An 11,200-nucleotide genomic window follows, 5' to 3' on the forward strand; every position below is an offset into this window, starting at 1 on the left:
AGCATAGAGTCGCTCAGCGTACAGAGTTCAAAAGCAATGTATAGATCTGATACGGGACACTAGATTGGGTTCAATATCAAAAAGCCAAAGTTACTCATAAACATATAGAAACGAAATAGGCGCATGTATGCGATGACAAAATGGACTGTTCTTACACGCAGCATGGCGTTGGCAGTGAACATGCGTGTTGTATCGGGATGTCGCACAGAGGTGAACAGAGTCTGAACCCGATACATCTACCTTCCAATCATGCTCTTGTCAGCTCCGTAAATCACACATAGGTACATGCATATGGATATAGAATCTCTTTACCATTATGCGAGTTTCAAGTGCAAGCACCTAATTCTCAGGCGTGTCGTGATGTGCGCATGTGTACATGTACGTTGTCCTGATGCACTGCAAAGCTTAAACCTCATCATGGGACTCGGTGAGGTATTTAAACAAACTATCTGCTCGCAACAAACTCGAATGGGCCCTACATGATGAGTATAATTACGCCAATCATCACAAACTCCATATACAAGATGTGCAAGGCCCATCACATCCTCACCTAGGAGAGGGGAATACGATGGCGTCGTCACAACAGGCACGGCTTGGAGATGTTCCTCCTATCTCCTTCATCAGGTTTCCATTTCAATGGGTTCACGAATCGAAAAGATTGCCCGCATCACTTCACTATTCGTTGCTTGTCACCAAACCCTTACTGAATCGTACGGACCACCAGCCGAAGCCCAAGACAATTACCCAACCCCGGGGCTGAAATCTTATACTTTATACGCCAATCCTTGTCTGCTCGCCCAGAGCAACGGTAGATACATTCACTCTGGCGGGGTGGATCTGGCAAACGGCCAAAAAGTGAAATACCAAGATTGAGGCAGCCGTTGAACCCACTCTCCAGCTGTCCAGGCGACCAAGTTTCGGATTCTTCCATCAAGTTTATTATGTTTTTATTTTCTCCATTTCACCAATACTCCTTGCACAGAGGAAGCAGAGATTTCATCATAACATCTCAGAAACTTTCACTACGCATCTTGCAGAGACGAACCAACAACACTTGACTCTATCTTGGACTTGAACCAAACCTTGATTCTATCTATCCTTTATCATCTAGGAATCGCGCCGATTCTTCCCTCTTTCAGCAACATTCACAACAAGTCTTAACCATCTGCAGAGAGTGCTTGATTCTTCGTTACCATCATCATCCAGCCACCGAAGATGGGCGATAAGATAGATGACACGGCGGACGACTATGTCGGCTATGCCAACGACCCCAAGGGCATTCCAACAATAAAATCTACCCTCAAGGATCCCATGATCCCCATCGAGCTGCCTGTCCGCGACAATGTGCACGAGGTTGTCATGAGGTATAGGAGCCGGACAATCCCATGCCGCACTGTCAAGCAGACGCTGGTCGATAGTCAAACCCGTGAGCCGCCATCATGAGCCCCCTTCCACTGAATTGACTTGGAATACTGACATTGAGGATAACCAGCCGTTGCAATTAATCTCTTGGCCCTCCTCTTTCTTAGCCACTTGATCATCCCCAAATCTCGAGTCTACACGAGGCCCTTCTTCGAGCTCTCCTACTACAACCCCGACACTGGACTGTATGCAAACGGCGGAAACGACCAGTATTTCATCGCATTTTTTGTCGTCCTCTTCACTGGTCTGCGCCATGCTATTATGAGCTTTGTCCTTTGCCCTCTGGCGCGACGTGGCGGCATCTCCAAGAAGAAAGACGTGGCTCGTTTTTCTGAACAGGCATGGAACATTATCCACTACTCCGTCTTTTGGCCACTTGGTCTTGTACGTCCCTCATTTCCCATCTTTGTATCTGCCTGTTATTGTTATAACCTGCTAACTGACATCGCTAGTACATCTGGTATACCTCTCCCTACTATCTCAACATGACCGAGCTCTGGACCGGCTGGCCCAGCCGCGAGATTAGCGGAACCATGAAGTTCTACTTTCTTACGCAGCTGGCATTTTGGCTTCAACAAATGCTCGTCGTCCACATTGAGAAGCAGCGCAAGGACTACTGGTTGACAATTGTTCATCACTTTGCCACCATTTGGCTGGTTACCGCCTCGTACTCGTACCATTTCACGCGTGTTGGCAACCTGACTCTCATCATCATGGATGTTGTCGATCTCATCTTTCCAGTTACGTCTAGGCCCCTTTCCCCCTCCTTTTACAGAGAAGAGACAGTGCTAACACCTTGTCTGCAGTTGGCCAAGTGCGCCAAATATCTAGGCTACAGAAAGCTCTGCGACTGCCTCTTTGGCGTCTTTGTCGTCATCTGGCTCACAACTCGCCACGTATTCTTCCTCATGGTAATATACAGCGTTTACTACGACACCGGTAGCCTCGTGCCACACGATTGCTTTCAAGGATCCATGGCAAATCTTCAAGGCCCTCTGCCCCAGTCTACCACCGGATGGACTCTACTCGAGCCATTTCACTCGCCACAAGGCATGATTTGTGCCAACAGCAGCATCTTCTTCGGCTTCTTTACGTTCCTCATTGCTCTACAGGGCCTCATGGTGATTTGGTCCTACGCCATTCTCAAGGTCGCAGTGCGAGTCCTCAGCGGCAAGAACGCCGACGATATTCGTAGCGACGTCGGCGAGGACGAGATGACCGAGTTTGAGGGCAGAGACCCGGTGGAGTTTGAGAACTTCGATTACTGGGCCCGGGTTGTGTACGAGGCCAAATCAGAGCCCAAGGTGCTGCTGGCAGAAAAGGAAAAAATGATGAGAAAAGGAAAGGAAACGCAGGCGGACAAAGGCGGTCTAAATGGTTGGGAGTGCCACCATAGACGCACACACGCCATTTCGAGCGGTTTGTATCTGCATGGTCAGAATGAGCACAAGGAGCTTCTCAACCGGCTTGATGCCCAGCGTCGATGGACTACCTGAATGTATTCTTGGTTGTCTGTTTTTTACGGATGATTTGATGGAATAAGGGATTCTGGGAGTTTGGGTAAGCTTATTGGCATGGCTTGATTTACGCGGTTTTGATACCAGTGAGCCTGAACTGCGAAGCAGAAACGGCGTTTCATGTTGTTTGACACCAGATATTGAACTGGCGGATATGAACTTTTTCGTACGGCATGGCACGGTCCATGATGTTCTAGATGGATTTTAAGAGGGGCCATATAGGTTCTAGAGTACTGAGTGTTAGCACAATCATCGAGGTAGTTGTTTATGAGTGTACATGTGTCCTCGTCAAGATCATTTTCATCTTCTATAACCTACCTTATTATTCGAGACTACAAACCGGCGATAGCCACCACCCGCAACCCCGAGAGCCACACCGGTTCAACAGCTGCTAACACAGGAGCGAGCATAGTTTGTGGAGATAACATTGAATAATTTCCGAACGCATGCAGTCGCGGCAGTCGAAAGGATTCGTGCCTATTGATCCTTTGAGGGAGCCCGAGCCCGCGGAACCCGTGCAGCCGTGATTTAGGGGGGATTTTAGCCAGGAGCACCAAGATGCCCATCGCTAGCATCGTGATGGCCCTGAAAAAGGGCGATTTTAGCGTCTTGAACCCTGAAAAGCATTGGATCATTCCATGTTGATCCCACAGCAGCGGGTCTAGCTCAGCTACTAAGTTAGTAGAAGCATGTGATGGAAGCATTGATGGTTATGACACTCTAACGATAATATTGTAGGGCAGTAGATACTTGGAAGGGGATAGTTTTACAGGTATCTATAGTGGACTTACAATAAGCATTCTGGCTGTGATATGGAATGGATTGATGGCTTTTTCTTGATTGGATTTAAATCTTGCACCAAAATTCCCGGATCCAGGGCTGGCTGTCCAAAGACGTCATCGGGCGCTTCTCTGTCGGGCCGGGACTTCGCTGGAGCAGCAGCCGGTACTTGATCAGAGCTGCCAGCCATTCCGGTATACCAATTTGGTACTTTGAGACGCGCGCCTCCCCACTAGAAGCTAGTGCCTATAACGGGCTCTAGCTGGCTCTAGCTGGCTCTAGCTGACCATAGCACGCCCGTTTCAGCCCATCCTAGCCTGAAAAGCTCCAAGTACCGTACAAGTCACTTTTCGGGCACACCACCCCGCGACCTTGTCCCTTTTAAGGCATGTGCTGCCACAAAACTTCCCTCCACAACACCATCACCAGACTTTCTTTTTCCTTTTTCTCCTTCAACCTTTTTTCTCTCCTTTAATTTTTTTTTTGCTTACATCACCTCCGTTAGGCCCTTTCTCGCAGCAATGGCTCGGCTCGACGCCGCTCCGTTGCTCAGCTCCTCCTCACCAGCTCAGGCTGTTCGCCAACGCCAATCCCAGAACCTCAGCCAGAGGCAGCATCAGCAGCTTTCCGGAGCTACCGAAACTTCCGCTGCCACGCCCAATGGCTCTTCCTCGCGCCTCTCGACGGACCGCAAGAAGCGACGAAAGGCCCGGTCTCTGCTGAGACGGTTTGCGCGCTTCTCCGTGCGAAACACTTGGGCCATTCCCCTGATGCTGCTCATCACCTTTGCTGCCGCTTATGCCGTCAACCCAACCGAGTCCAACCCCGTCAGCCACTTCATCTTTTTGTCGTACAAGCAGCCGAATCCAAAGGCCCATCTCGACCCGACTCTGCCTGTACACTATGGCAAGGGGCTCTGGGACGTTGCCTTTGTGTCCTTTTACACAGTGGTGCTGTCCTTTACCCGCGAGCTGATGATGCAGGAGCTGCTCATCCCGCTGGGCCGCATCAACGGCATTAAGAGCAAGGGCAAGCAGCAGCGCTTCGCCGAGCAAATGTACACGGCCATCTACTTTAGCTGCATGGGCCCGGCGGGTATTTATGTTATGAGCCGCAGCCCCGTCTGGTACTTTAATACGGCCGGCATGTACGAGGACTTCCCGCACCGCTCTCACGAGGCTGCCTTCAAGTTCTACTACCTCTTCCAGGCGGCGTATTGGGCGCAGCAGGGCATTGTGATGCTTCTTGGCTTCGAGAAGCCGCGCAAGGACTACAAGGAGCTGGTGGCGCACCATGTGGTGACGCTGGCGCTCATTGGGCTGAGCTACCGCTTCCACTTTACACACATGGGCGTTGCCGTCTACATTACACATGACGTTAGCGATGTGTTTCTTGCGGTACGTGTGACAATCATCCTCATCTCATCTCATCTCATTTCTCTGTATACATGATACTAACCCTGATCCCCTCAACAGCTGTCAAAGTCGCTTCATTACATCGACAGCCCGCTGGTGGTCCCTGTCTACGTCTCCAACATCATCGTGTGGTGCTATCTCCGTCACTACATCAATCTTCGCATCCTCTACTCCGTCCTCACAGAGTTCCGTACCGTGGGCCCCTACGAGCTCAACTGGGAGACGCAGCAGTACAAGTGCTGGATCTCCAACATCATCACCTTTGTCCTGCTGGCCTCGCTGCAGGCCCTCAACCTCTTTTGGCTCTACTGCCTGCTGCGCAGCATGTACAAGTTTGTCGTCTACCGGATCAAGAAAGACGACCGATCCGAGTCGAGTGGGCCAGAGGACAACCAAGAGGCCGAGGCCGAGTCTCTGTTGGAGGGCACTGGCGATGCCAGGCTCGCCAACGGCTCATTGTAGAGCAAGCGTTGCAATGAATTACTCTTGCACTGCATGTACAAATACACGCCACGGCCCTGTGAATATCGACAACGACTGAATCTCGTGTACAGACTTGACTGAGACTGTAACATGGCGACCATTTTCTTCCTTTTTTTTTCCCCCGCAATTTTCACCATTTGTATAACACATTTTAATCCATGGCGATGACGATGACGACAACAACGAGAGGCTTGGATTCTCTCAGGGGGGACGAGGGTTGTGTATATCTTGGAAATACTGCATATTGCGCTTGCGCGAAGCTACAATGATTGTTTTCTGGATATTTATTGACTTGATTGAGTCACGTCGAAATGTATTCTACATCATGTCACAGCAACTAAACAACCAACCTTACCTACACCTAGGACCGTATGTATACCTACAACTAATAATTAATATCAACCATATTCATCATCGAAATTGCAAGACTGCTTTTTGTATCATATATGTTCTTTCTCATCGCTACTTATGCTAGTTCCCCTGAACTATCCTTAGTACCTATGCCCTAATTTGTCTAAAGAAAATTCTAGACTTTTACAATTTACGCCGCCAACTCCCATATGATATATATTCCTGTTCCATATACACACGCCCATCATTACTCATAAAATACCCGACCCCGTTTCAAAACGAATACTCTTCGACATGCAGATAAATGCCCTGCGCACCAGTCCCCTTGTGCACCGCCCGCTCATCGCTTAGCCTGCTCACGCAGTTGCGCGTCGAGGCCACAATCTCCGGGCCTCCGCAGACCACCACAGCCGTCTCGCCATAGGCAGCCTCAACAGGCTGTCGGATAAGCTGCTCAATGCTAGGGCGCGTTGTGTATTCGCGGATGACGGGGAGGCTTGACGGAGGAGCCTTTTCGCTAGTGGTGGCGGCGCTGGCGTCCTTGTTGTCGCAGCAGCAGGACTTTTCGGCGCCCTTGATGATCTCGTCGAGTTCGCTGCTGATGTTGCTAGCTGCTGCAGAGACTGCGGAGATGCGGGAGGCGCTGCTGTCGTTGCGGGAGAGGGGGAGGCCGTCGGTGCCGAGGGCGGAGTTTGTGATTGCGACGTGGACGTTGACGGTGACGCCTTTTTGAACGAGGGATTCGCCTGCTTTTTGCGCACGTTGGACGTAGTATTCGATTTCCTTGAATGTTCGGGCGACGAGCAGCACTTCGACGCGCTTGACGCATCCCACGGAGTCGGCTTGAGCTGCGGCTTCTAGAAGAGGCAGAGTAAAAGATGCTCCGGTTGAGGCGCCGATGAGGACTATTGTTTCGTAAATGTCCCAGCGGGGAGGCGTTCCGTATGGGCCGGAGAGGAATCCGATGAGCGAAGCCTCGGGGTTCTTGGAGGCGTAGTCGTGGATGCGCTTGGAGAAGCCCTTGTGCTTGCGCAGGATCAGCTGGATGCTGTTGCAGCAGCAGGTTCCCTCCATCTTGCGCGCGCAGGCAATGGTGTAAGGATGGGCTTCCAGGGGGCCCAACCGCGGAATCCACAGGTAAATGTGCTGGCCGGCGGCCCAGTCGAAGTGGACGTCCTTGATGGTGACGACGGTGGTTGAGTCGCCTACAGCTCGGGCGAGGATCTGGTGGCCAACTCGCCTCCGCCCCTGACAAGCCGATCCGCCGGCCTTGATACGCAGGTTCTGCCACAGGAGAAGCGCCCAGCGAGCGGCGCGGTCGAAGACGAGGAACGAGACGGCCAGCCAGAAGAGGAAGCGGGCGTTGGTGGGAATGTGCAGGTAAACGAGCACCAGCATGACGATGGACGAGGCGACGTGCTGCACCACCCAAAGCTCGTAGGCGATCCTCCGAATAGGTACGAAGCCGACGACGACGTTCCACAGCAAGATGGCCCAGGCGCCGAGGCCGTACTTGACCATGGGCATGGCGTCCAGCTCGAGCTCGACAAAGTCGGCGCGCACCCACTCGGTCCAGAAGTTGAAGCCGTGGACGGTGCAGGTGACGAACATTGTGCGGGCCACCCAGCGGTGCAGCCAATTGAGACGCTCATGGCTGGTGCCGATGAGAAAACCGATGATGTTGACCTTGGTGGAGAGGAGGAAGAGCATTGGGAGCTGGGTGAGGGTGACCCAGGCGTTGCGGTAGCCGATGCGCTCCCAGAAGTAGACGTCGTGGACGATGGAGCGCCAGGTCATGAAGTAGATGATGACGGCCCAGTAGCAGAGCAGGACGAGGACGCGGCCGAGGGGAGGGGGCGTGAGCCAGGTGAAGTGGCGGAGGGGGATGAAGAGCTGGGGATGGCTGATTTCGCGGACCATGGCGGTTGCGGTGGCCCAGGACTGGGAGAGGGGGCCATTGGGACGGGTTGGATGGGGGGATGATTGTGTACGAGCAGCTTTGAGTCTGTTTGAAAGAGTTAGTTGAGGGTTGAACAGTTGAGAGGGAGGGAGAGAGAGAGGAGTTGAAGAAGGGGGGATATGATGTGATACGGTGTATCTGGAGTGTAGAGTAGAGTATAGATGGATGGATTCACATACCTCTTCACAGCACCGACGTGATTGACGCCACGAACCACCATCAACGATCCGACAACGGTTGCTGTAATGTACCAGTAGGCGCGGGCAAAGCGGTGGTTGACATCGGAGCCCATGCCCGTCATGCCAGTGCCGCTCATGTCCATGCCATCCATGGTGAGAGAGACTGTGAGGAAGATGTGTGAAAATGCGACGAATATGTATCTATAACGATGCAATGATGAAAGCCAAACAGGGGGTAGATCGATAGAGAATAACGTCAAGTCAACAGCGAGTAAGTGAGACAGAGCTGGCGCCTTTCAACCATGCATGTTTCGTCTTGAGCTATCAAAAACGACAAGACGGAAAAATCCTCCTTTCCTTGCTCGTGTCGCTCGACTACTCTTCTTGTATGTGCGAAAAGAAGAGCTGAAACGACAAACGATAACGTCAAACTTGTTCCTTGCCGTGTTCCGAGATCCAGGTGACAAGACAGCAAAAGAGGGTAAAGGTATAAGGTAATATGAGCAGGTTTGTCTGAGCGAAGCGGGCGGAGCAACAAGAAAGAACACGACCCAAATTAACTCGCTCACGGAGCCAATGTGGGGTTGGGTTTTAACTGTATGTTCTTTGGTGTGGAGTTTTTTCTTCTTTGTTCGGACTAAAAGCTGGAGCAAGCAAGGTATACGAGTTGTGTGTATTTGGAGTGAGATGCTTGTGTGTGCTCTGCTGACCAAGCTGCGTGGAAGCGGACGGTTCCGAGATTTTAATGCGAGGGCTGTTGTGTGTAGATGTTTCTTAAAATAAAGAACATACAGAGAGATTTAAGAAGAAAAAAGGTGTCCTAGTTTTCTGCGATGCCGAAGAAGAATCGCTGGTGGTTTGTTAAAAGAGGTGGAGTGGTTTCAGGTGCAAGCGTTGCAAACGTCGAGGTGCCACGAGGCCGGCCCAAGACATTGATTGCAGCCAAAAGAGGGCATTCCAGCTCATGCATACAAAATACATACTAATACAAGAGAGAACTATCGATTTAATCTCTCCCTTCCACTGTAGAGTCTATCCGGCACCATCTCCGTCCGTGTTCCTCCCAGCTTCAAAAAAGACACCAAACCCTCAAAACTGCTCCCAACCAAAAATAATCCGCCGCAAACGCTTTTCGATAAACTTGCTCAAATGCTCTCAGATGGGTAACGCGGATGCGTGTGATTGGCTGGTTGTGCGCCTGGTCCCTGTTTTAGCCTCCCCGCCATTCGGGATCCGGAAATCGACTTTCTTTTTTGGACTGGCTGGAAGATTTGGAGAAAGATGGTAGGGGAAAGATGATGCTTAATATTTGATGTAAATTCTTGTTGCTATTCACTGCATGTAACGCAATTGGGGCCTTCTTTTTGCTTGGCAGTTGGCTATGTTAGTACTTGGCATGTATGACTCTGTAGATCTTCTAACAAAAGCTGTGAGACATTGCTCAACCCATCCGTGACGGATTCAGCCTCCATGTTTGCTACAGTCTCCCCTCCAATGACTTGACTCTTGTACAAGAACACAATCAGATCTCCCGTATCGTTCTCGTCTCACCCGGAAGCCGCAAAGAATATCTTGCTCAAACTTGATCCAAGCTACCGTTTCAATCTTTGCCCCCCCTGCCACTCGTAGTCATACATAGTCCGGAGAGCCCATTGTTTAGTGGCGCCATCTCCCTTTCCAAGGGCCCCTGGTGGAGCATTGCAGTTTGTCCAGTCCTGTTCTCCATGTGTTTGCTATAAGTTGAAATACAGCTGGCAGCCTCGCCAAGCTTCTCCCCCCTCAACCACCTCTCTCCAGCTCTCAATTGCATTCCAATCTCTCTTCCTTTCTCTTCCTCGTCTGTCTTCCATCTTCATACCTTTCACTTCTCATCACCATCCACCAAACCCAAAACCGCCCAAGATGCGTACCTCCGCCATCCTCCCCGCCATCCTCTCCCTGGCCTCCGTCTCCTCGGCCCATTTCCTCCTCAACTACCCAACCTCCATCGGCTTCGACGACGACAAAGAGGGCACCTCCCCCTGCGGCGGCTTCACCCCCGACACCTCGTCCGGCTCCAAGCAGCTCGTCGACTTCCACGTCGGCGGCGACTCGCTGGCCATGCGCTCAACCCACCCGCAGACCTCGTGGCTGTTCCGCGCCACCCTCGACGGCACCGGCGAGTCTGGCTGGCAGCAAATCTTCCCCATTGTCCAGCAGAGCGGCCTGGGCAACTTTTGCGAGCCCCAGGTCGTCCTGCCCTCCAGCTGGGCCGGCAAGAAGGGCGTCGTCGGCGTTGTTGCTGATGGCCCTGACGGTCTCCTCTACCAGGTATGTTGATGTTTTCCAGGCTTGTGTTGCCACGGGACGATGATGTCTCAGAAATCCAATGTCTCTGGATCAAGACTAACCACAAACACAGTGCGTTGCTGCCAACTTCGTCTCTGGATCCGTCGACCCTCCCAGCGCCTGCAAGAACGCAACCGTCACCGCGTCCTTTGCCAGCGATCCCAAGCTCTCCGCCCTCGTGTCTGGAAGCACCTCAGGCAGCTCCTCCAACAGCACTAGCACCGGATCGCCTTCGACTTCCACCACGGCTTCGACCACTCAGAGCAGTGCTGCTGCTGCTAGCACTTCCAACGCTGCCAACGCGCTGCATGCTTCATGGTCCGTTTCTGCAGTCAACCTGGGCAGCGCCTTGACTGGCCTGTCCATGCTTCTTGCTGGCGGTGCCTTGATGATTTAAGACGAAAAGGGGATTCGGAGGGGAAAATTGGGAATTCTTTGTTACTAAGGGGCGCTATATAAAGTCTGCTTTTTTTTATCAGTCATGAGAGCATGCATGATGACATGGGAGTTTTAATAAACGGAACTGATTCTTCTTTACCAATCAATGGCTTGTGTCTTTGTCTTTTTCCCCCCATTTGTTGTGAATTTCGCCAGTGTCTTGTCTTGTCTGTGTCTTGGTTCATTCTGCTCCCTTGACAGACATGTTGATCCGCCCAATTGCAGATTCTTGAGCCTCAACACATCATCGATCAATCAATTAAATCTTCAATTATCATCACTAGAATCAACAAATCGCATCGCCTCTCCTCACCACCCACGTGCGCC

General features: G+C 51.6%; 4 protein-coding genes across 4 annotated transcripts; 3 read left to right on the forward strand and 1 right to left on the reverse strand.

Annotated features, from left to right (window-relative positions):
• Positions 1-1,215: 1,215 nt before the first annotated feature.
• On the forward strand, positions 1,216-2,918 carry T069G_05593 (TLC domain-containing protein; the record flags this gene model as incomplete). The annotated part of the gene is made up of 5 exons (XM_056172803.1): positions 1,216-1,426; positions 1,493-1,806; positions 1,875-2,162; positions 2,229-2,333; positions 2,427-2,918. 5 exons carry the CDS (start codon positions 1,216-1,218, stop codon positions 2,916-2,918), a joined length of 1,410 nt encoding a protein of 469 aa, XP_056029661.1.
• Positions 2,919-4,240: 1,322 nt separating this feature from the next.
• T069G_05594 (TLC domain-containing protein) lies at positions 4,241-5,596 on the forward strand (the record flags this gene model as incomplete). Its single annotated transcript, XM_056172804.1, has 2 exons — positions 4,241-5,116; positions 5,195-5,596. The coding sequence occupies 2 exons, from the start codon at positions 4,241-4,243 to the stop codon at positions 5,594-5,596; spliced, it is 1,278 nt and encodes a 425-aa protein (XP_056029662.1).
• Positions 5,597-6,241: 645 nt separating this feature from the next.
• T069G_05595 (ferric reductase like transmembrane component domain-containing protein) lies at positions 6,242-8,259 on the reverse strand (the record flags this gene model as incomplete). Its single annotated transcript, XM_056172805.1, has 2 exons — positions 6,242-7,973; positions 8,108-8,259. 2 exons carry the CDS (start codon positions 8,257-8,259, stop codon positions 6,242-6,244), a joined length of 1,884 nt encoding a protein of 627 aa, XP_056029663.1.
• Positions 8,260-10,009: 1,750 nt separating this feature from the next.
• Positions 10,010-10,832, forward strand: T069G_05596 (uncharacterized protein; the record flags this gene model as incomplete). Its single annotated transcript, XM_056172806.1, has 2 exons — positions 10,010-10,417; positions 10,509-10,832. The coding sequence occupies 2 exons, from the start codon at positions 10,010-10,012 to the stop codon at positions 10,830-10,832; spliced, it is 732 nt and encodes a 243-aa protein (XP_056029664.1).
• Between the last annotated feature and the right edge of the window lie 368 nt (positions 10,833-11,200).

Source organism: Trichoderma breve, chromosome 3 (assembly GCF_028502605.1).
Source record: "Trichoderma breve strain T069 chromosome 3, whole genome shotgun sequence".
Classification (NCBI taxonomy): domain Eukaryota; kingdom Fungi; phylum Ascomycota; class Sordariomycetes; order Hypocreales; family Hypocreaceae; genus Trichoderma; species Trichoderma breve.